Source organism: Hemitrygon akajei, chromosome 17 (assembly GCF_048418815.1).
Source record: "Hemitrygon akajei chromosome 17, sHemAka1.3, whole genome shotgun sequence".
Taxonomy (NCBI): Eukaryota; Metazoa; Chordata; class Chondrichthyes; order Myliobatiformes; family Dasyatidae; genus Hemitrygon; species Hemitrygon akajei.
The window spans coordinates 30532159-30559244 of NC_133140.1; the positions used below are offsets into that span (position 1 = coordinate 30532159).

A 27086-nucleotide genomic window follows, 5' to 3' on the forward strand; every position below is an offset into this window, starting at 1 on the left:
AAATAAGTTATAAAAAGAAAAATACTTTTTTTTGAAGTATCAGCAGCATTTTATTAGACCACTCTCTATAATCAGCTCAAATAATAAACTGAGGCAATAATCAATTAATACTAAAGTGTTGCCTTGCAATTCCTTGCATTGTTTGTGTAGTGTCAAGCTTTGTTGAAAGGGCATCTAGGCAACTCACTCACAGTCGGCTGTCCAAATTACTTTGCATCTGCTGTGGTGAAAAGGACAAGATCTGCCTTCTGTGATCTCTGTGATCTCTCACACTGAAGAAATATTTTGCAGTTGTTTGCTGTCTCCTTGGAAACATGGAGTGAGATTTAAATGCTCGGTGCCCTGTTATTCCATACATTGTATATTAATGTGCATTTTTGTGCTACAGATCAGGATTGTTTTCCCAATGAAAGATAGAAAATATTGAACATATTTTCCTTATGTAAGAACCTTTATTATTTCTGGAATGTAATGACTATTAGGCAGACTAATATAGCAGACAATTAGCAGATGGAAGCATAAGTAAATTGCCAGCTGAATTGCTGAAAGAAATCTTCACTACTTTGAATAGTTCACCCTAGTAATAAAAGCATCAGTTTAATATTGCAATTATGAGACAGCACTTTCCATAGTGCAGAACTCCTACAGTGCAGTCCAGGGCCAGGCTTAAACCTGATTCAAATAAGCAAACACTCTTACATGATTTAAATCAATATAAATATTTATATTGCACATAAAGATGGAACCGGCAACCAATGCAGCTAACGCCGAGGTCCTGCAAACAGTTAATGAACTACTTCTTCATCTTTTAAATATATTTTACTGAGAAATTTGATGTGGTTGAGAACCTAGAGTGCCTAATGCAGAGCATGAACCCATGATCTGCTCCAATTCTCGACCAATTCGCCAATTAAAGCGCCAAGCAAGATTAAAATCATTGAAGACGAGAGCTGAAGGCGAGCAGGTGTTCATTGCCATCTGCCTGTGTTTGATTGGTTTTCCTCCCTTTCCCTCTTGTTCACTGCTGTCAGAAGAAGGTGCAGGGTTCTTGGGTCTTGGGCTAAGCTTGATGGTCGAGTTTTGTAGATTAAACTTGTTTTTGAGGACTCTGCAGTTCATGTCTTATGTGTTTCTGGTTACACTTTTCGCTATTTTGTGCGATTTTGATTGGGTTGGATTGGCTCTGCAGCCTGCAGTCAACAGACACCACCACTTCAATATGCTTTTGGGCCAGTGCCCCACCACCTCAATACAGCCCATACTCATTCCAATTCAGCTTGGTGGTTAAATTGATCAAACTTTGGGTCTTTCTTCGCTCTCAGGCCCCACCACCTCAACTCTGCATCACTTCCGCTCACCTTACCTCGGTTCTGCCAAATTGAATGGCCTCCAAGTTCGCTCCAGGAATTACCAAATATTAGCTCATTCCCTGCTCTCTGGCCCAGACTTCACAGCCTTGATTCAGCCCATACACACCATGGCGCAGCCATCCTGCATCTTCAAGACTTCAGTTCCCACTGCAAAAATGCCAGGTTGTATAGACAGTTTAAAAGCTCAACTTTGATAGGGAAGTTACAGTCTATAGTTTGCAGTGATTGTTTAGCAGAAAAAGTGTAATTACTGAAGTATTTAGTTGTTTTATTTGCTACCAGCAAGCAATTGCTGAGCTTCGCTGGTGTCATCTCAAACCGGAAAACCAATCTGTTGTACCATTCTGTGGTGTTTTTTATTTGCTAGTTGTTTCAATCTGACATGGTTGCTTTACTGAAATACATGAAGAATTTTAATGCAGTATTTACCAACAATTGGACATGCTGTGTTTCAGTACCTGCATGTCCCATTGTTTCAAAAAGTTTGTAACTTCAATCCTGGCAAATTTTCAATGCAGATAAATGAAATATTGCTTTTCTAATTGTGCAAGATAAAGATTAGCTTTCAGTTTTGTTCAGATATTGGTTAGTTTCTGGATGCATATATTGTCTCTTCAGGGACTGGTGAGCCATTGTTTTTGTCAGATCTTTACCCACTAAATCAGCAGTTATATTGTGTTTACTTAAATCAGAGACTATACTCATGAAACTGGCTGCAAACTGTCAATAAAACTTTGCATAGTGTTAATTGATCATGTAAACCTCCTAGTCAGTTAAAATCAAAAGACATACGGTCTCTTCCAGCTTAATTGCTGAGAGATTGTGTGGATTTGACACTTTTCTGTTGGATTTTATATGAAATCCAGCAATAGAAATTTCTTGAAATCAGCTGAAATTCTTGAAATTTTGGCAATGCTACATTTCTGCATTTGTATGTGTGTCTCTATTATGTATGCATTTACCTGTACAGATCTCAGGAACTTTGAGACCCCTAAGAGCGATAGAGATACATACAGACAGTTCCATATAAATTGCAGCTAAGTTTACTGGTAGTGTATTCACTGTATAATAAGAAAACTTAAATCTTCATAACTTCAGTCTGTAGTTCAGTATATACTTAGTTTATTATTTTATGATTTCCCTCTAAGATAATTGTATAAAGCAAGGTATTTTGCATTGCATCAGAATAATTTAAATGGACTTCTATTTAATTGTTTGAGTGTGGGATATTTACCAATGCCTCCTGAGCTGGACAGTATATTTTAAAGAAGATACAAAAATTTGCTTTATTTTAACTGTTCATGAATAGTTCATGAATTTTAACTATTATTTTAACTACTCACTGTTCGGACTTGTCAACTGCATTCCTCCTCATGTCTATTGGAATTCAAACTAATATCGGCCCTGAAATCAATTCTCTTGGCCTCACCCAACGTAACGCATAAATCCTGTACTAGTGTACTGATATTCTTTGACAGGAAGCATAACTGGGAAAAGGGTATCAGCCCTGTCCAAGCTATGAGAATTTTTTGAGAGAACATTATGAGAATGTTCTGAATAGAATGTGTTTTTTTAGAATCGGGCATCAAATATATTGATATTGTCGGCCACCTTTTGAAGCTGAGTGATTATGTTCAGAGCCTTGATGCTGCAGGTGTTAATCTGGGAGAGGAGACTAATATTTGATTATCTAATCTGTTTATAGAGAGAATATTTTAGAAACAACATTGATGATATTTCTCTAGTGTCACCTGAAGTGTGCCTAGTGCACTGGACGTGATACACTTGTTTTTCTTTGCACTATTTATTTATTTTGTAATTTATAAGAAGTTTATGTCTGTGTGTACTGTGCCGTAAAACACAAAGTTCACATCGTAAAAGCTAGTGATAATAAACTTCTGAATTCAGTGGTGAGATTTGTCATTGATGTCCACCATAACTGAGTTGTAGCTTCCAAAATGTAGAACGTTATCTTTTTTCCCCAGATTCTTTGCATGGGTTTTGATTGTGAATGGATGGTATTGTTCTGTGGGTTCAGGTTCCTGGAGGATCTTTGCCTTACAGATGTTTAGTTTAAGGCCCATCTTCTCATTGTACTTAAGTGAATGGTTAACATCGTTGGTAGGAGTTTGGTAATCTGTGTACTTGTAATTCAGTGACTGAGTTTGGAGTGACCTTTCAGTGGAACAAGGCTTAATCACATTCATTCATCCTATAGATTAACTTTACTCCAGTGGGAAACTTTATTAGAGGTGAGATGTAGCATTGCAGCAAGGAATGAGCAATTAAGCATCACTTGCCTGACCCCCGTCTGCACTTGGCTCAAGTCTGTGAAGAATCCATTACAGTTTACAGGTCATTAGCCAGCAGTCATGAAATGGTGTTAAGTTTTTGAATGGTGTAAGTAGTTAAAGTTCATAGCAAATCATTGATACTTAATGTAGAGAGAAACAATTCACTGCTGAAGAACATGTATCTGTAACACAAACTGTACACAAAAAATTATTGAGATTTCTTTTAACATGAATTAGTTTAAAAGATTAAATTCAAACTCAGTGCTGGTAGAGCCACTTCCTCATTGTGCTTGAGATCTGAGTTTGAGTCTGACTTCTAGTGTTATATGCTAAGTCCTAGGAGCTAGGAGTTTCCATGTTTTCCCAATGACTTTGTGGGTTGCACTAGCTGCTTCAGCCCCAGAGAAGTCACATCCCAAAGAAATGTGGTTGGTAGATTAATTGGCTGCTATAAATTGTCCCTTTTGTGTTGATTAGTGTAAAAATCAGTGCTTGATGGTTAGCATGGACAGTGGGCCAAAGAGCCTGTTTCCATGTTTTATATCTCTATGACTTTGTGATAAGTTTAGGCATAATGATTGTTTACTTCAGGTGACCATCTGTCTGCATAGTAATATGAAAAGAAGGGAATCCCAACATACTGTATGTTAAAGAACATATGTACCAGGGTTGTTAATTTGAATTCTAGATCAAAAGTTGTTCTATATCATCCCACCAGTGTTAAATCTGTGCCACCCTGAATAAATAATTGACAACTAATTTTGACCTCTAGCCACATTGATAAATCAACACATGCAGTTTCATGAATTAAGATCTGGAAATAGCAGATTGCTCACATGACTGAAATAAGTGAATCGGAGATGTCTGTGGGCGCCTTTTTTTCAGAATCAGCAACAAAAAGATCATGTTTATTCACATTCTAACATAGCTTATGGTTAACAAAAGCAGAATTCAGGAACGGACTTTTACCAAAAGATAGGTGTTAAGAAATATTGCAATTCTGACAAATACAGGGATTCATATGCATTTATAAATTGCTCTCCAACTTTGCAAAGTATCAAAAGTTCAAATAACCATCTTTGTTACTGCTTGTCTTTTCACATCTAAGCAAAACTGATCATTTCCTTAGTATTCTAAATGTCTCTTTGCAACATAACCTCTATGCAACATAATTTTAATTAGGATGAAACAGAATATCAATCTTTCATGACTTAAGCTGAATATTATTTAGATTTTTGTTAATATTTATGTTGTGTTGAAAAATTGTTATTGCTGAGCTGCAGCAAGTTAAAATTCCAGTGCTGCACTTTTATTTCATACAATTTTGTAGTGTAGAGTTAAAAAGCTTTTCCACCCCCTTCCCTATCCTTATTCCATTGCTTACTGAGGGTGTGCCATCTGGTATCTAACCAAACATTTGCCTATGAATACAGCAAAGCTCTAAGGGAGCTAAGTTAGCACATTTACTGGGCGCCATCATCTTTGTCTGAGTTAAGAATGATAGCTTACATAGCAGAAGGAGTCTCATAGAACCCAGGATTTAATCCAGATTGTGGATCTGTGGAGGTTGGAGTATGTTTGTATTTGATTTTATTTTATTCATTGATTGCTATATGTAGCAGATAAGGTTGGATTTAGTTTTTAGTTGAGACATGATGGAGAATTTATAGGGTAACTTGTTTACTGCTGACACTTGCAAAACCTTTGATCACTTTTTTACTGTGCATATTGTTTTTTTGTTGTAAAATGTTAACTTTGTATATAGTAATTACAAAAAGTTATCCATCTTTGTTTTTGTTAAAGGAAAATCAACAATTAGGAGAGTACATTGTCTACATTTAAAATCTGCTTTCTATTCTGTAGGACTTTTATGTTAAAAGGTAAAGCAAAATTGTTTCTTAAGAAATTACTATTAAGCATAAATTAAAGGCATATGGTTTGTCATTGCAATGTTACTGAAAATAGTAGAAATTATGTTTCAGTGATTCTTGTACAGAGAACCTCAAACACCAGTTTCAGACCATTGTATTGTCTTGTGGATGAATGCACATCATTGGGCCCCTCACAATGTTGATTATTTCAGAAATGGATCATTTAAAAATGAAAGAATTATTTTAAAACTGATTTAGGAAAAGTGAATGCACCTGCATAAGATGAGTGGCTTACATAGTTTGAAGTATTATTACTTTTCAAACGCTTGCACTTTTTGCATACACGTCCTCAAATTTAATTGTTTTGCAAGTTACACAATATTGTTTATCTCATGGTTCACAATTTCTGAATGCTTATTACCGGCATAGTGTGAACTTCTGTTTATGTTATGTGAAATCTCTAATAAACTGCTTTTTCAGTATTATTTTGATTAACAAAGAACAAAGTGAAATTTTGATTGAGATTTATCTGTGTACTTCAAAAGTTTGATGTGAGTATAGCCAAATGCTGGCTTTAAACATTAGTCTATTAATACTCCATAGATATATAATAATCATTTTTAATGAGTCTGAATGTATTTAGCATGTTACAAGTGTAAGAAATAGCCTGTAAGAAAGTGCAAAGACATGAGAAAACCTGTAAATGCTGGAAGTCCAAGCAACACAATAAAATACTGGAGGAACTCAGCAGGCCAGGCAGCATCTATGGAAAAGAGTAAGCAGTCGACATTTTGGCCTGATGAAGGGTCTCAGCCCAAGACTGTGTATTCTTTTCCATAGAAGCCTCCAGGCCTGCTGAGTTTGTCCAGCATTTTGTATGTGTTGATTAATGACAGTAAAGAACCAGTTTTTTGAGATTGGTGAATTGGGCTAAAACGGAATTAAAGAAAGGGAATAAGTCACTTTTTATTTTCTCATGTGCATTTCCAATCTTTGAATACAAATGTCACTAATCAGTCTGTTTCTCATGAATCCTGAATATGATTCGGTTACTGAGCTTCAAAAGTAATTTGATACAAATTTTTGTCATTTAATTTGTATTCAGTGTTGACAAATCTATCATTATTTTAAACCAATATTCCTACTGAAGAAAATCTTCAGAAGTTATCATAAATGTAACTGCAGAAGAATTAAGTATTTATTTTTAAATGTTTTCCATTTATTACTACGTTTGTAGAACTATCTGGATACTACACAAAGAATCAAAATGCTGTGATTGATGAGACCCTCCATTGGTCAGGGTCTGTCATGGCTGTTGCATCCCAGCTATCTACATGACACTAGTTCAAGTTCATTATCATTTGACTATACATATACAACCAAACAGAACAACATTTATCTGGACCGCAGTGCACCCACAAAACATAACTCACACAGCACATAAACCAAAATATTACCATAAATAAGTTAATAAAATATAATTCAAAGTTCATGCAGCACAGATAAACAGTACAGTATACAGTAAACGGCATGCTGACCTAGTGAGGAGACTTTGGTGGTGGTATTTATTTGTCTCACAGCCTGAAAGAAAAAGCTATTACACAGTCTAGCAGTCCAGTCCTGATTCTTCTTTACCTCCTGCCTGAAAGAAATAGTGGGGTGCATGGTGGGGATCCTCAACATAGGTTTGGCCTTTCTTCTGCAACGCACCCGGTAAATGTCACGGGGTGGGGGGAATGAGACCCCGATGATTCTCTTGGCAGTTTTAACTATCCTCTAAAAGATCTTAAAGTTTGATAACTTGCAGCCAGACAGGACACTGTCGATGGTGCTCCTGTGGAAGGTCGTTAGAATGGGGGCAGGGTGCCTTGTACGCCTCAATCTCCTCAGAAGGTGTAGATGCTGCTGTGCTTTCTTCATTAGTGAGGAAGAGTTCTGAGTCCAGGTTAGATCGTCCATTATGTGCACAGCAAGGAACTTGGTGCTCTTCACTCTCTCCACAGCAGAGCCATTGATGTGCAATGGAGATTGGTCAACCTATACCTTCCTGAAGTCCACAGTCAACTCTTTTGATTTGTCCAGGTTGAGACTCAGGTTGTTGTTCTCACACCATTTGACAAGTCTCTCAACCACCTCAATGCATGCCAACTCATCATTGTTTCCAATGAGGCCAACCACTTGTATCATCATCGAACGTGATGATGTGATTTGAGCTGAATCTGGTGGTGCAGTCATGAGTCAGTATCATGAGCAGCAGTAGGCTGAGTACATAGCCTGGTGGGGGGAGCACCAGTGTTCAGTGTGATGGGGGTTGAGATATTGCTGTAAAGATGTTTCCATTAAGAAGTCCAAGATTCAGTTACAGAGAAGGATATCAAGTCCCAATGAGGCAGTTTACCCAGCAGCCTCTCGGGGATAATTGTGTTAAAAGCTGAGCTGAATTTGATGAACAACATCTTGGCATGTGTGGCATCATTTTATAGTTAGGACAGGACAGAGTGGAGGGCCAAGGCTGTAGCATCATCAGTACACTGGTTTGAGTGGTAGGCAAACTAGAAAAGGTTCAGCGTAGCTGGAAGATGGCATTTTATATGATCCATTGCCAGCCACTCAAAGCACTTCATGATTGTTGAAGTTAGAGCTACTGGATGGTAATCATTTGAGCTAGTTGCCATTGCTCTTTAGAGCACCAGAATAATGGTGGCTACCTTGAAGCTTGCAAGGACAGTGGACTGTTTCAAAGAGATATTAAAGATGTCTGCTAAAACCAAGCTAGTACGCATGCCAGGGCAGTACAATATAAAGAGCGATCTGTTGCCCATGTAGCAGGTTCTCCACCCACATAGCTGATGGCACTGAGCAATACACTTGGGCAACAGTAGCGTCACAGGAGTTGCCACTCAGCATTGAACTCAACATGAGATTGTGTTTGGGATTTTTCCTTGGGGTTTACCTTTCAAGCCTTCCCCATGACTGGGTATAGACGCAAGGCAGCCGGAGATTGAGATCAGAGATTTTGTCTCCTAGATGGAGCTGCCAACCACAGCTGACGAGTCCTATCTGCCCAAAGCGACTGGTTTTAAGGCACAGGTAACCCACCTTTGCCCCTTCTTCTGGTCAGTCAGGTTCTACCGGGATTAGTAGCTAAGCCACACATGAACTTGGTTGTGAGGGGCTATTTACAGTACACACTATTGGGAGCATTTAATAGGTAATGGGAGCTTATCCTCACTACCAACCCTGACTATAAAAGCCTTGATCAGCCTGTGATTCATGAATGATTAAATAATAACTGAATCTTTTGCCTCTTGCATTCTTCATTCCCCTCCCTCCCAGTAATTTCCTCTTGCCATGTTAGGTTCTTCCCCTGGACAAGCCATCTGCCAGACAGATCTGTGTCTGCTTTCAGATTTAAGAACTTGAACTTTATGAGATTGTTTCTCATCTCCTATTTCAATCGTGAACTAGCATCAAAAGCCTCAATTTATCACAACTTATATCATTGGCAAGAAACTGTAATTGAATCTCAGATCCTTTTAATTACCATATAATATAAGCAATCACTGTTTTATTACATTTACTGTATTTAAATTGTAGTGCACTGGTTGTGCATATTATCTTCTTTCTTTTATTTCCAACCAAGTAAGTGGTTCAATATTTTAGTTATGAATGTGAACTTTACAGCCCATACATACAAACACAAGTATTTGGAAGACTAGTAGGAATGATTTGCCAGCTGCTGTGTGGTTGTAGTCATTTTCTGCTGTGTTAGAGTTTGGTTTGCAGCTGCATTTCTGACTTGTAAGCTGTCCTGGTTATGAATGGTTCACAGGAACTAAACTCGCTCATAACCTGTTTTGGAAAGATTCTTTTTAAGCCCTGTCTAAATCCTTTTTGTAATGTATTTAATACAATTGACAGACAATCTGTGTAAAATTAAATTGCATCATAAACTAAATAGTGCAATAAAACTTTAAATTGTGAAAAAAATGACCTTTATATTTCCCAAGATATTAAAATGATACACATTTATCTGAAAACATGAGCTTTGAATCAGAGTGTTCACCTCTTCATACAAGTTAAATGAGTTAAATTCAACACAATACAGAATTTCACTGTTAAGGTACCTATTTAGTATGTTAATCTATTCCCAGGCTGTCTTTCCAGTATGCTAAGGTTGGAAGTTTTTGAAATAGAAAACTAGCCCTTAAGTTTATTCTTACAACACTTTCCATAATTTTGATCATTTCTGAGCTTTCGAAAACCAACTCTTCTCCCTTGAAGTTACATTTGCTGTTGCTACATGGGATCAGTGGCAGCCAAATTTTATAGAATTGAACCTTTTGTAAGCTCTTCTTGACTAGATTTACAACAGCCTTTGTACACTACGGTTTCTGTACCCTTCCATCCTTTCCCTGTCTCATTGGAACATACCTGTGTGGAACTTCACGCAAATATCCCCTGAACATTTGCCGCATTTCTTACGTACATTTCTCTGAGAACATTTGTTCCCATTTTATGCTTTCAAGTTCCTGCCTGATAGTCTGATAATTCCCCTTACTACAATTAAACGCTTTCCTAACTTGTCTGTTCTTATCCCTTTCCAACACTCTGGTAAAGGAGATAAAATTGTGATCACTATCTCCAAAATGCTCTTCCACTGAGAGATCTGACATCTGACCAGGTACATTTCCCAATATCAGATCAAGTTCACCCTCTCCTGTTGTAGGCTTATCTGCATATTTTGTCAAGAACCCTTGTTGAACACACCTATCAAACTCCACTCCATCAAAACCCCTTGCTCTAGGGACATGCCAATCAATATTTGGGAAATTAAAATCTCCCACCACGACAACCCTGTTATTATTATACCTTTGCAGAATCTGTCTCTCTCTCTCTGCTCCTCAATGTTCCTCTTACTATTGGGTGGTCTATAAAAAACACCCAGTAGAGTTATTGACCCCTTCCTTTTCCTAACTTCCACCTACAGAGACTCCGTAGACAATTCCTCCATGTCTTCCTCCTTTTCTGCAGCCGTGACACTATCTCTGATCGACAATGCCATGCCCCCACCTCTTTTGCCTCCCTCCCTGACCTTCCTGAGACATCTAAAGCCTGGTACTTGAGGTAACCATTCCTGCCCCTGAGCCTCTGTAATGGCCACAACATCATATCTTCAAGTACTGATTCATGCTCTAACCTCATCCACTTTGTTCATAATACTCCTTGCATAAAAATAGACACATCTCAAACCATCAGTCTGAGTGCATACCTTCTCTATCACCTGCCTATTCTCCCTCTTGCACTGTCTGGAAGCTTTCTCAGTTTGTGAGTCAACCGCCTCATCCTCCGTCTGTTCAGTTTGGTTCCCACCCCCCAGCAATCCTAGTTTAAATTCTCTCCAATAGCCTTAGCAAACCTCCCCGCCAGGATATTGGTCCCCCTGGGATTCAAGTGCAACCCATCCTTTTTGTACAGGTCACTCCTCCTGCACCAAAAGAGGACCCAGTGATCCTGAAATCTGAATCCCTGTCCCCTGTTCCAATCCTTCAGCCACGCATTTATCCTCCACCTCACTTTATTCCTGTACTCACTGTCACGTAGCACAGGCAGTAATCCCGAGGTGACTACCTTTGTTGTTCTGCTTCTCAACTTCCTTCCTAACTCCCTGTAGACTGCTTTTAGGACCTCCTCCCTTTTCCTGCCTAAGTCGTTGGTACCAATATGTACCACGACCTCTGGCTGTTCTCCTTCCTACTTTAGGATATCGTGGATGGGATCAGAAACATCCCGGACTCTGGCACCTGAGAGGCAAACTAATATCCGTGCTTCTTTCCTGCATCCACAAATTTGCCCCCCTATCACTCCTGTACACCTTCTCATCACCATCTCAAATTCTCCCAACAGTAGTTGTGTCATATGCAAAATTATAGTTGCTGTTTAAGCTGTGCCTAGTCACATAGTCATGTGTGTAGAGAGTAGAGAAGTGGGCTAAGCGCACATCCTTAAGGTGCACCAATGTTGATTGTCAGTATGGTGGAGATGTTATTTCCAATATCATTGTTTGTGGTCTCCCGCTGAGGAAGTCAGGGTGCCAGTTGCAGAGAGAAGTTTTGGACCTCTGTTAATCTCGATAGACCATGGATTTGCACCTTGGAAAGCTTCCAGGGCACAAGCCTGGGCAAGGTTTTTTTTTAATGCTTGAACAATTGTTCAAGCTGCAAGTCTCCCCTCTCCACGACAAGGAAAGGGCATTGGGACCCATACAGCTTGGCACCGGTGTCGTTGCAGAGCAACGTGTGGTTAAGTGCCTTGCTCAAGGACACACACGCAGCCTCAGCCAAGGCTCGAACTAGTGACCTTCAGATAACTAGATGAATGCCTTAACCACTTGGCCACGCGCCAACACACGCCATTCAAGGATGAATGGAGAGCTGATGAGAATGCATCCACTGTAGACATTGTGGTGATAGAAAAATTGCGGTGGATCATGGCAGGAGTTGATTCTGGCCGTGACCAGTCTCTCAAAGCATTTCATCACAGTAGATGTGAATGCAGCTGGGAAATACTCGTTGAGGCAGCTCACCCTGCTGTTCTTGAGCATTGGTGTGATTGTTACTTTTTGAAGCAGGTGTGAACCTCTGACTGCAGCAGGGAGAAATTGAAGATGTCCTTGAACACTCGCCAGTTGGTGGGTACAGGTTTTCAATGCCCTATTAGGTACACCATCAGGGCATTGCAAAGGTTTACCCTCTTGAAAGATGTTCTACAGTTGGCCTCCATACTTATCACATGGATAAAACTAATGAAATTATGGGCAGTTTGTTTTTTAATTAATAAGTTACACTGAATAAATTAGATTCATGGAAATTTAATTTTTCTCCATGGTACTTAGTAAGAGTTTCCAAATAAAATGCATTAGGAAGATTACACTTATTAGCTAGTGATGCACATTAAACATAATAGAAATAACACATTGAAATATGCAGCATTGTTTAGAGGACTATATCCAAACAGGCTCTTATATCACTTGTACTACTCCAAGTTACAGTAATAAATATTAGCACAAAAGAGCGCAAAGTAGTGAGGTAAAGTTCATGATCCTTTCAGAGGGGAAGAAGCTTTTTCTAAAATGTGTGCATCCTCAGGCTCAAATACAGTACCTCTTCCCTGTTAGTAATAATGAGAAGAGGGCACGTCTGGAAAATAAGGTTCCTTATTGATGGATATCACTTTCTTTGCACCTTTTTTTGAAGCTGTCCTCAATGGTGGGGAGGCTCATGAACATGTTGGAGCTGGTAGAGTCTATGATCCTCTGCAGCTCTTTCAATCCTGTGCATTTTCTAACTGCCACCTGTTAAAACTGTTAATTGGTAGTTTGTGTTAATCTTTGTAAAATTCATGAACTTATCTCATGTCAGAGCTCTTTATATTATCTATATTTTGTGCGTGGACCTGAACTCAGTCTTGAGAAGTGTTGCCTTTTACTGCTGGTTTAGTTAAGATCATTTTTCTTTGTTTCAGGCTTATGCGTGGGCTCTGGAAGGTATGCGGCATCTTGCATGTATCAGTATGGATGATTGCTATTCACCAGAATGTTGTGGAGCTATTGTAAAATATCTGGAAAATCATCATTGTCAACATCCTGGAATTCCAGATTCTAAATTTCAAGAAATGAAAGAATTGGCATGTGAATTACAAAGTGAGAAGGGAATGAAACAGTGGAAGTTTGCTTGGTCCAAATGCCAAGAGACAAAGCTCATCTTTGAAAAGAAACTAGAAGCTGCATTGCAGACAAGAATGTCATTGTCATCGGATCATAAGCTTTCTAAATTCGAAAGTATGACAACTGAGAATTTAAGAGTAGGACCCAGGAGGCTTTCCAATAGTATGAAGCTAAATTTACAATGTGACCAAGCTATTGCAGGTTCAAACAGTAGTATTTATTCTGCAAGCAACAGATCAACAAATTGTAGTGTGTGGAAGAAAGACAAATCCTCACCACAATCATCAGACATTTGTTATGGGACTGTAAATAATGAGGAAGTTTTTCTTCCTGAAACTATTTCCAGCAAGTATTCAACTGCTTGTTGTCAGGGCTTTGATCAAATGGGAGAAGGAAGAGTGTGTGCCTCTGTTCATATGTCAACGCCAGAAGCTTGCAAACAAATGCAGGGTATGTTTGATAAAGAAGCCAAATGTGAAAACATTGTCAACTTTTCTCATAAAAAAATCAAATGCTTTTCAGTGCCAGAGTACCAGAATCAACAGCAGACAAAGCTACTACATAATGCACAGAACTTTGACTGTTCACCTAATGATACATTCAGTTACAATTCACGTCAAAGAACTTCTATTGATCCTGCAAAGCATGGAAGCACAGGAGTGTTCATTAAAGGGCTTGAAGTGAGCAGCACTGAACTTTCTGATAGACCTTGTATCTCTAGGCAGCAACCATTGTTCATTTGGGCTGAAAGTCAAGCCGAAAATTACAGAAGTTATATTCCCTTACCAGAGACCAAGGCTGAGGTTAGGTGGGTATTAAATTCATCTAGAAGTAATGTGAATTATGTATCATTCACCTGAGATTATACTTATGAGCAAACACAGGAAGACATGATTTCCTTTTAACTGACGCCTAAGCATTATGGTAGAACTGTTAATGGAAAGCATCTATTTGTTCTGAATATTAGCTATCATTTCCTAGTAACAGCTAAATACAATCAGTGGCCACTTTATTAGCTATAGGTGTGGAAGCCAGTGTAGTCTTCTGGTGCTGTAGTCCATCCACTTCAAGTTTTGATGTGTTGTGGGTTCAGAAATGCTCTTCTGCACACCACTCTTGTAATGCATGGTTATTTGAGTTGCTGTTGCCTTCCTGTCAGCTTGAACCAGTCTGGCCATTCTGCTCTGCCCTCTCTCATTAACAAGACATTTTTACCCACAGAACTGCTGCTCATTAGATGTTTTTCTTTTATTTATGCACCATTTTGTGTAACTAGAGCAGGGGGTTTCCCAACCTTTTTTTTGCTATGCACTTCTACCATTAACCGAGAGGTCCGTAGATCCCAGGTTGGGAACCCCTGCTCTAGAGACTGTTGTACATGAAAATCCCAGGTGATCAGTTTCTGAAATACTCAAACCACCCCATCTAGCATCAACAATCATTCCACAGTCAAAATCACTTGGATCACAATTCTTCCTCATTTTCATGTTAGGTCTGAACAACAATTGATCTTCTTGACCATGTCTGCATGCTTTTATGCATTGAGTTGCTGCCACATGATTGCTGATTAGATATTTGTATTAACGAGCCTAATAAAGTGACCACTGTGTGCATTCAGAGCTGTACAGCAACATTCTCAAATACTATCCTTATTGATTATACTCTCTTTTTAGAATCAATTTTCTCAAAGATTGTCTCTCAATTGTGTGTGTGTGAGAAATAGAGAAATTTTAAAGGAAAGTCCCTCTGCAAAAAAAAAAAATCTTTGTAAGATTACTTATTGTTTTGCAAGTCTTGAGGAACCCACAAAAAAAATGGTAAGGAATTTCCACATCTGCGGTCTCTCTTGTGTCTCCACTTTGAACATCTTGACTCTTTTCATATGACAAGCTGTCTAATATTTTGAACAAGAAATTCCTTAGTTCTGAATCTGAATAGAAAGTGTCAATCACTTATTCAAAAGTTGCCTACCAGTTCATAACTAATATTTTGATGGGTAGCCATATGTAATTTCAAGCAGCCTTAAATAGGTTAAGATTTGAAGTAAGAATGCTGCCAGATACTGTATTATATCCCATTTCTTTGGGGACTATATATTTATTCAGTAATGACCTGATTGAACATAAACCATAGGGTGAACTTGAATATTTTGCTTATATTCTTCAGTATCACCAATTAAGTGCAATCATTGATCAAATTGTCATCTTAGTTTTTCTTTTCTTTTTATTTAAATTTATAGTAATTGTCCACAGGATTGATTAGGAAAGGGGTGATGGTGAGAGACTGGCAGGAGTATGATGGATGAAGACAGGGAAAAAAGAGAGGGAGAGAGAGCATGAAACATATTGTATGTAAAAGAACTTGGCTTTGAAGGTTTTTTTAAGAGCCAAGAAGTGTATGTGTTGGAAATTTTGTTTCAAAAGTTCAAAAATCACAAAATGCAGGAAACACTCGAGGATTATCAGCATGTGTGCAAAGTGTTTCAGATTGAATATCTTTCAGAACTGACTTTGAAAGGTCTTAGCTGCTCTGGTATCACTGATTTTAATGAAACAAGATAATGTAATAGCTTTCACCTTTGGGAAAAAAAACATCTATCCTTATTTTCACTTTGTCAATGGAAAGACTTTAACAATTTTAAAGACTGTAATGTAAACACCATAAAAGTAAAGTAAGTTTCTAAAGTCACCTTTGGTAACTGAACTGAAAACAAAGTGCTGGGAATACCAAGCAAATCAAGTATCTATGGAGAGAAAAATTAAGTTGTTGTTATTTATCATTCAGCATTTCTAAAATGAAGTTCATGTAATTGTGGACAAAATAAACATTTAGTTGCCCATTTTTGAAGTATCCATTATTAGCTACTGTGAATCAGCATACCAAGAACAATAGATGTATCGTGAAAATACAAATGCTGGAAATACTCGGCAGATAGGCCACCACTTTGAGAAGAGAACAGTGTCAGCATTTTTATTTTATAAAAGATATATCATGTTTGCCAGCTCGTGGTTTCTAATTCCTTCACCAGATCTTAAAGAATTATTTAGATCGATTATGGGGAGTGAGGTTTTGTATTTGTTTTTCTTCAAAGTAAGTTCATATACAGAGAATATAAATTTGGGAGCACCAAGCTGCCAGAAATGTCTACAACCCAGGTCATTCTCTGCATTGATAGAATCATAAAACTATGGCTCAGTGCAACACTGTTTCTTTTGTGGAAAATCCAGTTTTTCTCCTGTTGCTGTAATCCTTCATTTCTCCTTCTCAATTTATGTGTTAACCTCTTCAATGCTCCTGCTGGACTTGTTTCTGCCACCACATTAGCAAATAAATTATTAACTTCTTTTAGGTTTGTCCACTTGCTGCCTCTTTTTGTGGTTCTTTATTTCTGAACCATCTCAATATCAACCATGAAGGGACTGGTATTTTCCATCATTAAGTTTATGATTCTCCATTGTAATTTAAACAACTCTCCTCCAGCTTGTGCTGCTGTGAGGAAAAGAACTCCAAGTCTTGGATCCTTTGAGTAAAAGGACCTTCAAAGGAAGAAATAATTTTAAAATGCTGAACTGTTTACACTAGGTACCATATCTGGGTCTTTACTAAAGGCTATATTAAGATATGAATTTAAATATTCTAACTTATAAAAGCCTTAGAAAGTGTGGGGAAACAAGAAAAGTGGAAGGGCAATAACATACTAGTACAACATTAGTTAGGATGCAGAAACAAGGAGCAAATCTAAAAAGATATCTTCAGGCAGCAGATACGTGATATCAATTCACAGATTACAGATGTTTTAGGTAATGCATAATTGCTTTAATTAATTTTCATGCAGATTGTTAGGAACAGTTGCTCATAAAGAAAATAGTTAAATTTCTTGAGTACAATAAAACTATTTTCTCTGAGGTAACAAGTGACAATTAGATTCAATAACTAGCAGCTTCAGTTAAAGTTTTAAGTAAATTTATTATCAATGTACATATATGTCACCATGTGTGGCATCTGTTAGTCTTGTGAGACCACTCTCCAGGGCACAGGCCTGGGCAAGGTTGTATGGAAAACCGGCAGTTGCCCATGCAGTGAGTCTCCCCTCTCCACGCCATTGATGTTGTCCAGGGGAAGGGTAAAGGCCGATACAGCTTGGCACCAGTGTCGTCGCAGGAGTTGCCAAAACGAGGTTTAAGGCAACGTTGGACTGCCTTAAGGACTCTAGCTCCGGATTTGTCCTCAGGGAGCCTCCCTAAGCCTTTCCCATGAGTAGGTATAGCTGCAAGGCAGCAGAGGTTTGAAATCAGAGTTTTCCCTCTCTTAGATGGACTGCCTTCCCGGGCTGGTGAGCTCCATCTACCCAAAGCACTGGTTTTAAGGTGCCAGGACCCGCCTTCAACCCTTCTTCTGTCAGTAGAAGCAGTTCCGCCAGGCTTAGAGGCTAAGCCACATGAGAAGGCCAGGAGTTGGACTTGGTTGTCAGAGGCTATTTGAGGCGCATGCCGTGAGGAACACTTTTAGGTGGTGGGAGTTTGTCCCCATTACCACTCCTCGGCTTGACAACCTTGGAACCATGTCACCATATACTGCTCTAAAATTCATTTTCTTGCGAGCATTCACAGTAAGTGCTAATTAATACATGAAATCAATGAAAAACTATACATAAAGATGGGCAAACAACTAATGTGCAAAAGATGACAAATTGTGCAAATACTTAAAAAGCAAAATAAATAAGTAATAAATAATATTGAGAATATGAGTTGTAGACTGCTTGAATGTGACAAGAATCCTTAATATAACAAAGGAACATTGTCTATTACTGATGTTAGTGTTCATAAATACATGGCAGAGTATTGTAGTGGTTAGTACAATGCTTTACAGTACAGGTGACCTGGGTTCAAATCCAATTCTTCTAACAAGAATTCAAACTAAACAATAATTTAATCTATTCAGGTCAACTAAAATAAATTATTGGGAAGTGTTCTTTACACCACTTTATTTTTAATCAAGTAAATTTGGATTTAGCAGAGCATTTTGCAAATTAATTTATTTAAAAAAAAGTAACATCTGTTTTCCAGAATTTATATTTCAGCAAAGCTCCATATGTGGAATGGTAACCACATCAGAGGGTTGCTTGAATCGAAATCAGATGATCACCTTATTAAATCGTAATAAAAGTTAAAGTCTCATCTTCTCACTATCCCAAACAAAAGGCTGAATCTTTGGTTATATAAATGTATGATTTAAGTTGCTAATTCTTTGTGGTTCTACAAATTTCTAGAAGTTAAAATATTAGCACTTCTTTCTGAAACATTTCTTAACAGTAAAATGTGTTCTTTTCATTACAGTAAACTGAGGCACATCATTGATGAGATGGTTGTCACAGAACGTGAGTATGTTAAATCTCTCAAGTACATCATTGATAACTACTACCCAGAGATGGAGCGTTTGGATCTTCCTCAGGATCTGCGGGGGAAACGCAGTGTTGTCTTTGGAAACTTACAGAAACTTTACAATTTCCACAGCCAGTATTTCTTGAAAGAATTGGAAAGTTGTATTAACCATCCATTACGTGCGAGCCATTGCTTCCTCAGACATGTAAGCAAATATTTAGTTTACTGATAATCACAGGAAAACTGATCTACAAATATACAAAATTACAAAAGTATGATGTTTGGTAAGATCTGACTGGTTTACACTGGCATTGTAGAGTGTTCATTGTCCTGGAATTAATGGTTGTAAAGATGATGTCTAAATAAGATCGGGGACAGCAACATGAAAGAACAACATTTTCAGTGTTGAAGGTTGGAAAACACAATGTTTGTATGAGAACAGTTAGTTTCATTAGTTCTTGTCCTCTGAAAAATAGTTCAGTCACTGCAAAAGTCAGTCTCAAGATTGTGATTGAGTTTAAGTGAGAAGGAAACTGACAACAAATCACAACCCAGCAGCCCGATGTGTGTGGGGGGAAGAAAACAAAAAGTAATTACCTTGTTTCTGAGATGAGAACAGCTCTTTGGATCGAAAACTTCTGGTAAATATTTGGAACACTATTAAAATGAATTTCCTAATGTGTCTGTTAATTAATTTAAATATTTGGAATACAGCCTGAGTCAAAAATATGAAGTCTTTCAAAAATTTTGTCAGTATTTTGCTTACTTCTGTAAAATAAATGTAATTCCCTTGTTAAGATTTCTACTGCTATGCTATGGGTGTTCCATTTTAGCAGTTTTCTACAACAGTACTGAGTCCTGCTGGTAGAATGTTTTGGTTTCAGCTAAAGATAAGAAACCATGTTGTTCAACTTAGAAATGCTGTGTCAGCCAATCAGGATGGTGGGATCTGGAGAAGGTTCTAGAGAGAATGGGGTGGAGAGAGATTTGTGATAGACAGTGTCTGTGTGTGTGGGACAGAAGGGAAGATACTGCAGAATGTTGTTGGATGGAAAGTCCCCATTGCAAGAAGTGCTATGCGCAGATGTCTGGCTCCAAGGAAAGAAGGGGCAATACTTCTGAGAGAGAGCCAGTTTGTTCAAGATGGACTTTGAGGGAAGTTCAGACTGTGGAGAGTGCTTCCATGCAGACAGTGGGTCCGGCACCTTGAGTCGCAGTTATACCCAGCTTTTGACAATAGACAATAGACAGTAGGTGCAGGAGTAGGCCATTCGGCCCTTCTAGCCAGCACCGCCATTCACTGTGATCATGGCTGATCATACAAAATCAGTATCCCGTTCCTGCCCTCTCCCCATATCCCTTGACCCCACTATCTATAAGAGCTCTATCTAACTCTCTCTTGAATGCATCCAGAGACTTGGCCTCCACTGCCTTCTGGGGCAGAGCATTCCACATATCCACCACTCTCTGGGTGAAAAATTTTTTCCGCATCTCTGTTCTAAATGGCCTACCCCTTATTCTTAAACTGTGGCCTCTAGTTCTGGACTCACCTATCAGCGGGAACATGTTTCCTGCCTCCAGCGTGTCCAATCCCTTAATAATCTTATATGTTTCAATCAGATCCCCTCTCATCCTTCTAAATTCCAGTGTATACAAGCCCAGTCGCTCCAATCTTTCAACATAATGACAGTCCCACCATTCCAGGAATTAACCTTGTGAACTTATGCTGCACTCCCTCAATAGCAAGAACGTCCTTCCTCAAATTTGGAGATCAAAGCTGCACACAATACTCCAGGTCTGGTCTCACCAGGGCCCTGTACAGCTGCAGAAGGACCTCTTTACTCCTATACTCAATTCCTCTTGTTATAAAGGCCAGCATGCCATTAGCTTTCTTCACTGCCTGCTGTACCTGCATGCTTTCATTGACTGATGTACAAGAACACCTAGATCTCGTTATACTTCCCCTTTTCCTAACTTGACTCCATTTAGATAGTAATCTGCCTTCCTGTTCTTGCCACCAAAGTGGATAACGTCACATTTATCCACATTAAACTGCATCTGCCATATATTTGCCCACTCACCCAACCTGTCCAAGTCACCCTGCATTCTCATAACATCTTCCTGACATTTCACATTGCCACCCAGCTTTGTGTTATTGGCAAATTTTCTAATGTTACTTTTAATCCCTTCATCTAAATCATTAATGTATGTTAATATTTGGAATTATATTTGGAAAGAAGAGCCCCAACAGTCATATGCACAATTAGACTGGTCTAACTGTAATGGGCCCTTTTATTCTCTTCTTTCTTTTAATAATTGTTTGATAAATCTGAAATAGGTAAATACACTTTCTTTATAACCTTATGCTGTGTATGATCTGTTATTTGTTGTCGACCAATAATTATGTATGGGCAGTATTTACACAGCATTCACTCAAATTGATGTTTCTTTATTTGGAACATCACGATGTTTCTGTTTGGTTAAACCCCAAAGCATACCATCCCTAGGCTTGTATTGTTTATGAAAGGTGGCTTTCTCACCTGTGAGTCGTGTACCTGTTAGCAGAGTTAACTAATGAGCTGAGTTTGTATATGAGCCACGTGAGAGGTATATGGATCACTGTTTTGGGAACTGAGCTTTTCGGTGACTGATCATCACAACAAAATGAGAGGAAGTTTTAGGTAATTTACTTTTAATTTAAGATCATTACACCTTAAGTCATTAGGGTAGAATTATGCCTTTCAGCCCATAAAGTCTGTTCCAGGATATCATGGTTGATTTATTTTTCCTGTCAACTCCATTCTCCTGTCTTTTCTTTATAAGTTTTGATGCCCATTCTATTAAATCACCTATCAACCTCTGCTTTGAATATACCCAATAATTTGGCCTCCAAAGCTATCTGTGGCAATGAATTTCACAAATAAACCATCCTAATCCTCATCTCTATTCTAAAGGGCTGACCTTCTGTTCTGAGGTTGTACCCTTTGGACTTTACCGTTTTGTCCTCTTATATAGGGCCCAAAACCGCTCATAATTCTCCAAATATGTTCTGACCAATGCCTTATAAAGTCTCAACATTACATATTTGCTGTTATACTCCATTCCTCCTGAAATAAATGCTAACATTGTATTTACCTTCCTTACTACCGACTCAACTTGATGTTACCCTTTAGAGAATCCTACACAAGTGATGCACAAGTCCCCTTACATCTCTGATTTCTGAATTCACTCCTCATTTAGAAAATAGTCACTGCCTTTCTTCCTTCTACCGAAGCTCATGACGGTACACTTCTCTATATTATATTCCATCTACCACTATGCCCATTCTCCTATCTGTCTTAAATCCTCTATAGTCTCCCCGCTCCCCCAACAAAACCTGTCTCTCCACTTACCTATGTTTCATCTGCAAACTTGGCCACAAAACCATCAATTTTGTCATCCATATCATTAGCATATAACATAAAGAGTGGTGGACCGAACAACGACCCCCTGTGGAACACCATTCGTCACCAGTAACTAACCAGAAATGTCTTCCTCCTTCCAGTCATCCACATTTCTGTCCATCCTATTAATCCCATGGGCTTGTATCTTATTTAGCAACCTCAGCAATGGGTATCTCCTTACACCACACTGACCCAACTCTGGCTCCTCACCTTCTTGTCTACATCGTCCCTGATCTCCTTGGTGTAGGGCTCCACGTTGCAGGCAACTTAGATGGATCTGGCATCAATGGCATTTGACTGGGTCATATAATCATACAATGTCATTTACTGTATCCAATGCTCCCAGTGTGCCCTCCTGTATATTAGGGACACAGGTTGGGAGACTGTTTCACCAAGCACCTACACTCTGTCTGCCAGAAAAAGTGGGATCTCTCAGTAGCCACCCATTTTAATTCCCTTCCCATTCCTATTCTGACATGTCAGTCCAAGGCGGCCTCTACTGCCGTGATGAAGCCACACACAGGTCAAAGGAACAACACATTCTGTTTGGGTAACCTCCAACCTGATGGCATGAACTCCAATTTCTCGAACTTACGGTAATGCCCCCCCCCCCCCCCCCGCCTTCACCATTCCCCATTCCAGTTTCCCTCAGTCACCTTCTCTCCTTACCTGCCTATCACTGGTGCTCATCTCCCTTTCCTTTCTTTCATGGCTTTCTGTCCACTCCTATCAGATTCCCCCTTCTCCAGCCTGTATCTCTTTCATCAATCAACTTCCCAGCTCTTTACTTCACTCCTCCCACCTCCGGGTTTCACCTATCACCTTGTGGTTTTTCCTCCCCTCCCCCACTTTCTTACTCTGACTCCTCAATTTTTTTTCCAGTCCTGATGTAGAGTCTCGGCTTGAAACGTCGACTGTTTACTCTTTTACATAGATGCTGCCTGGCCTGCTGAGTTCCTCCAGCATTTTGTGTGTATTGCTTTGATTTCCAGCATCTGCAGATTTTCTCTTGTTTGTATTGATAAAGGGGTTTGATTTGAACCATTATTAATGGATCCTCTTTCCACAGGTGTTGCCTGTGATTTTATGATATTTATGATCAGACGACTTCTAGCTTCATTGGTTAAATTGTTGGTGGGGTTTCTGTTCAGTTGGATATCAGGTTTAATAGTTTGGTCAAGTGCTAGCATCAGGGAAATTCCATGCTATTACACTTTTCAGGCAGTGGAATTTTTGTGCAATGGATATTTATTTGTTTCAGTTCCCAGCAAATTTTTATACCCTTAATTTTACTCATGATCTATTTACAAATAGCTCTACTCTGATTTTTAACTTCTTGCAATAATTGCATCAGGATTCTAGGATACCTTGACATTCTTCATTTTTTCCTACCAATGCATGGAATTCACACATCTCCACATTATCTCCTCTTCATGTCAGTAGTTAAGTTGTTGAAGCATTCTATAGGTTTTGAGGTAAATTGAACTGGTATATTCAGGCTAGATTGCAGTTGAGTTTTTTTTTCTAAATCCTAAATTGCAATATGTCTTGATAACAAATATTGAAAATTTCTAATTGGTTACGTTGCCTTTTGATCAAATACACGGCGCTTCTTTGAGCTCGTTGCAATAAAGTAATTAGGACAACACCAGAGCAAAAAAACAAATGCAGCTGTGAAATATCCACTGACCAAATCCTTCCAGGTACTGAGAATGGGTATTTTCTATTGGAAGTTTTATGCATCTTCAATTCAATTGACAAATAAATGACCTGATTTTAGTTGGTGATTTGATTTATCTATTGTAATTAAATAAACATACATTAATCATAAAAGTTAAAGAAGTTAAATCTATGGCCTCCATTTAACTGGATACCTGCTTAGTTCTCCCAATTCATTCCCATCTAGACTTAGAAACATAGAAAGGTATTGCGCAAGTAAATTCTTGATTTTGTGCTCATTGTGTTTTAATTGAGGAATTGTGGTACTGTTTCTAGTATATCTTGTCTCTGAGCAAAGATCTTCAATGTGAGTGTCAGATTGTTAAATGTGCTTAATGTTTGGAATTGCAGCCATCAGCTCACCTTTGAGCATCAAGCCAGTTGTTATTTCAAACAGCACTGGAGATTAAACCTTTGAGAAATGATCTTTAGGAACTAATTTTGCCTTTCTGTTTGTGTCTTTTACAATTGAGTTCTTTGGCTGTAATTGGTTATTATTCCAGTTATACAAAAGCAGGGACAGAGATAAATATTTGGTTTTAAAAGTCTCCATGTTATGCCTGTTGCATAGCAACGATAACAATAAATAATAGTCACAGTAAAGTGTTGCCTGCAGAGTGTAAATTAATTTATTTAAATTTATAGATTACCATCACAGCTAATTTACAAATGGTGTATACATGTATGCATTCACAATACTTTCTGTTGGCTTACTTACTAAATTCAAGAAGCATCTAGGCCTTTTTAATACAAATATTAATCTGAATCTCTGCAAAACCTCAGTTGAAAGGCAATTTGCAACCTATTGCCATGGTTTATAAATAGCCATTGAGTAGCAACACTAAAGGCCCTTGTACTTCTGCTGATCTCATTTCTGCTAGGTTCCCAGGGAAAATGTAAAGCAAAGGCTGGGCATTCAACAGAGTCACTACAAATTAGATGGAGGTTGTGATTGTGCCTAACCAAGTAATTAACAAAAGTTGTAGTTAGCCAAACTGTAGGAAAAATGGTAGATTTACACTCTATTATTTGGAGTCATAACTATAAACGGAATTAGGAAAGCAAGTATAAGAGGTGGCTTGACTTTGGTAAAGCAATCAAAATGTTTCAACAAGTAAATTTCAACTCAGTTTATTTAGATCTTTGCTTTGCTGCCCAATTCCACCAACAATGCTCACCAGCAATAAAAACAAAAACCTAATTGAAAAATAAGAATTCTTGAAGGCATTTGATTAATAACATTTGCAGCATGATTAAAATTTTAATCTGGTAATTTTTTCCCCTTATTTCTAATTTGTCTTTGATTTAACTCTAGTTTAACATGCAACAATGATAACATCAGAATTGGTTTGCTGCATTATAGTTTTATCTTTTATGCAATATTTCATTGGAATTATGAAAAATAGTAGAAGCATACATAGAAATAAAATGTAGTATTTTATTAATACATTTACAGCAAGACCAATTTGGCATGTATGCGTTGTACAGCAAGAACAAACCAAAATCTGATGCTCTACTGGGTAGCCATGGGAACACTTTTTTCAAGGTAAGCTTTTCATATGTTACCTAACAAAATCCAGTATCATTGTTTCACAAAAAAACTCCAAACTTACAGCACTGCACTAATTGTAATTTTTAAAGGTCATATATTTTAATAAGGCACTTACATCATGCTGCAGTAAAACTTGATTTGTTGCTTTGTTCACAGTATTAAGCTTTGTTTGACTCATAATGAACAGCCCTGTCATAAGGGAGCATCCCAACCTTTTTGCAACACCTTGCACCGTGTCTGTAGCGTGGCGGGTCTCTGTTCTTCAACTACAATCCATCGTGATGAGGTTTTCTGGCTCTACCACCCACTTCGGCTTTAAGCTCTAGACTAGTGGTCACCAACCGATCGATTGCGATCGACTGGTTGATGTTTGAGACTTTCCCAGTAGTCCCGAAAAAAATGAAAAATAAATACACAAATACTGTTGTAATGTGAGCGTTATAAAAATAAGTAATACCAATTAGGATAATGGTAACATAGCAATACTCCCGCTACTGAAAGCTGTTTGTAAAGAGAGCTTGTTTCCAGGTTGCAGGGTTTTAGTTCCGTTCTTTCTGCCCAGTGCGCATGTGTGTATAGTTCCCCGCCATGCACCACGGTTTCAGCGTAGCTTGTGCCGCATCAAAGTGACCAGTTAGATAAGAGTGCAGACTGTCGCAAGCACCAATATACGGCACTCGCTAGTGGTATCTTGCAAGGTGAAAGATTCAAACTAAAAGATGATGTGTCTGGTGGATTGCACATGAATATAAAAGTGAAATTTAATCCAAAAGTAATACATCTTGAGTATTAATAACACAATAGATGGATGGATAATGAATGTGGTGAAACAAAGGGGACCTTGAATGTAAATGCACAGATCCCAAAAAAGGCAACAAAGCAGGTCAATAGCATGTATAAATGACATAGGTGATGCTATATTAGCTGAATCAGAAAATGTGAGTTTGGGACATAATGTTAGAACTCCATATATGCCTAGTTAAACTGTATTTTGAGTATGCACACATCTTTGATCACATTGCAAGCAGTACATGACTGAACTGGAGAGCGTGCAGAAGAGATCAGAACTTCTTTCTGATAGGTTAGGGCTGTTTTCTTTGTAACAGAAAATTAAAATGTATGAAATTATGAATATTCTACATAAAGAAGAAATGCCTTGTTCTCTTAACAGAGGGAACAAAAACAAGAAGCAATAATTTAAAGAAACTGGTCAAAGAATAAGAGAGGAGTAAAGAAAAGGTTTTCATCAACACAGTGGAAGGAGTCTAGAGTAGTGGTCACCAACCATTTTAAGCCTGAGATCCCCTACCTTGACCTTAGTGAAAGGCAAGATCTACCCCCAACTAAATCGTTTAGGGAAAAAACAGCTCAGATTGTACTTCTAATTTGAGGCCTTTTATTTGGGCTAATTGTATTTGAATTACATGAAATGCTTTTGTCAAACTTCCAAATTAATTCAAACAAGAAAACACTGTAACTTGCATATTAAAGAGACCATAACTGTCTTTCTTTAAGAATATTACAATAATTCACACATTTAATTCTGTTTCATTATTTAATTTTATATCAACACGAAAAATAAATGAATTAAAAAATGACTGTTGCACTGAGTGTGATGACTGGGGCTGAATACTTTCTGCTAGTTCCCTGAAATTTAGCTCATAATGACAGACAGCCAGTCTGAGATAGTCTGTCAGTATGACAGCTCCTGTACGTAGATTTAATAATTT

General features: G+C 38.2%; 1 protein-coding gene across 1 annotated transcript in view; it reads left to right on the forward strand.

Annotated features, from left to right (window-relative positions):
- Positions 1-27086, forward strand: part of plekhg4 (pleckstrin homology domain containing, family G (with RhoGef domain) member 4) — a 236290-nt gene that overhangs the window by 155520 nt on the left and 53684 nt on the right. Inside the window, exons 15-17 of the mRNA XM_073069869.1 lie at positions 13060-14069; positions 18598-18847; positions 25261-25350. Of these exons, the coding sequence (XP_072925970.1) occupies positions 13060-14069; positions 18598-18847; positions 25261-25350 (1350 nt within the window). The remainder of the gene's footprint in view (positions 1-13059; positions 14070-18597; positions 18848-25260; positions 25351-27086) is intronic.